General features: G+C 48.0%; 1 protein-coding gene across 1 annotated transcript in view; it reads left to right on the forward strand.

Moving 5' to 3' along the window:
• Window positions 1–1,952, forward strand: part of LOC111233677 (serine/threonine-protein kinase Nek11-like) — a 44,744-nt gene that overhangs the window by 21,521 nt on the left and 21,271 nt on the right. The window contains exons 8-10 of the mRNA XM_022761551.1: window positions 249–433; window positions 874–952; window positions 1,569–1,639. Coding sequence (XP_022617272.1) covers window positions 249–433; window positions 874–952; window positions 1,569–1,639 — 335 coding nt within the window. The remainder of the gene's footprint in view (window positions 1–248; window positions 434–873; window positions 953–1,568; window positions 1,640–1,952) is intronic.

The following is a 1,952-nucleotide window of genomic DNA, read 5'->3' on the forward strand; positions in this document are numbered from 1 at the left end:
CCTCCTCCTCTCTGACCTGTTCTTCTCTAATTATAACAACTGACCTCTGACTGCTCTGTGTGTGTGTGTGTGTGTGTGTGTGTGTGTTAGTTAATGAAGGTGGACTCTTCTCATTAGGAACCTTGAGTGAAATGACCTTTGACCTCTGTGCTCTCTCAGATATGATCCGAGTGTTTAAAGTCTCCAGTGGCAACAGACACGTCCAGATGTTTCCTGATCCTCCTGGTTTGTGCTGGTTCTGAGTCCAGCTGCTGATCTGGTCTGTGCTGGTTCTGGTCTGCAGGGCTCTGGGCTGCCTCCTCTTTGAGATGTGCTGTCTGACTCACGCCTTCCGGGGGCCGAGCTTCCTGTCCGTGGTGATGAAGATCGTGGAGGGAGAAACCCCAACGCTCCCCGCCTCCTTCTCCCCTGATCTGAACTCCGTCCTGCAGAGGTGAGGAGGAGGCTCCGCCCTCCTGGTGCCTCCAGGTAAACTGTGACTGGAGGATCAATACAGGCTTTTCTCCTCTTCCACTATATGAGTTTTTATTCCTCCGCCCGGAGACAGTCAGAGCCGGCGGCCATCTTGTTTTCAGGGTGTCCGTGTTATTCATTTTCGTGGACTCGATATCTCAGAAACACTTTAAAGGAGCTTCTTCACATTTGGTACAAACATTCACTAGGACTCAAGGATGAAATGATTAGATTTTGGTGGTCAAAGGTCAAAGGTCAAGTTGACCCCACAAAACACTTTTAATTAACGACTGATTATGAGTTTGATGAGGCTGGTCCTGACTGGACGGACAGCTCCTCCTCACACATGAAACCACTGAGACATGATGAACCAGCTTCATCCTCCTCTTCCTCTTCTTCATCCTCCTCCTCCTGACACAGGATGCTGCACAAACAACCTTCGTCCAGACCGTCAGCTGCAGAACTCCTCAAGACCAAGTTCATGGAGAGACACATGCAGGTCTGACACGCACACACACACACACACACACACACACACACACACACACACAGTTACTACAGAATGTGTGTGTGTTTATATCCTAGTTTAATAGTTTAATAGGCAATGTTTAATCTGTGTGTGTGTGTGTGTGTGTGTGTGTTGCTGTGTGTGTGTGTGTGTGTGTTGCTGTGTGTGTGTGTGTGTGTTGCTCTGTGTGTGTGTTGCTGTGTATGTGTGTGTGTGTGTGTGTGTTGCTGTGTGTGTGTTGCTGTGTGTGTGCTGTGTGTGTGTGTGTGTGTTGCTGTGTGTGTGTTTGTGTGTGTGTGTTGCTGTGTGTGTGTGTGTGTGTTGCTGTGTGTGTGTTTGTGTGTGTGTGTGTGTGTGTGTGTGTTGCTGTGTGTGTGTGTGTGTTGTGTGTGTGTGTGTGTGTGGGGCTGCAGGCTTGAAGAGAGATAACACATTAAGGTTTTTATGGAACCCGTTGCCATGGTTTCCACTGAAATATCATTATGCTGATGGGTTTCCATACTGCACGGCGGCACTATGGGATGTCACAGAGTGTGTGCTCTGAGGAAACACTCAGACAGAGGAGACTATCATCTTCCTCACATGAAGCTTTTCTCTGTTTCGACAGAAGATGAAGATCAGGTTTGAGTTTGTGTCGTCAGGAGGAGAGGAAGATGCTCAAGTCATCGCCAAGAACATGTAAGACTCCTCCTCCTGCTCCTCCTCTTTTCTTTTCCCTTTCACATTCTTCCTCCTCTCCTCCTCCTCGTCATCATCATGATGATAAAACCTCCTCATGATTATGTATCTTCTGTTCTGTCTCTTCTTCTTCTTCTCCTCTCTTAACCACTTCCTCTCTTCAGTGAGTAGCTGCTTTAATTAGAGCAGCAAGTGGCGAGCTGTGTTAAACACACACACACACTCACACTCATACACACACACACACACACACACTCACAGCCACACACACACACACACACACACACATACACACACACACACACACACACAC

The sequence above is a fragment of the Seriola dumerili genome, unplaced genomic scaffold (genome assembly GCF_002260705.1).
Source record: "Seriola dumerili isolate Sdu_G_001 unplaced genomic scaffold, Sdu_1.0 BDQW01000415.1, whole genome shotgun sequence".
NCBI lineage: Eukaryota > Metazoa > Chordata > Actinopteri > Carangiformes > Carangidae > Seriola > Seriola dumerili.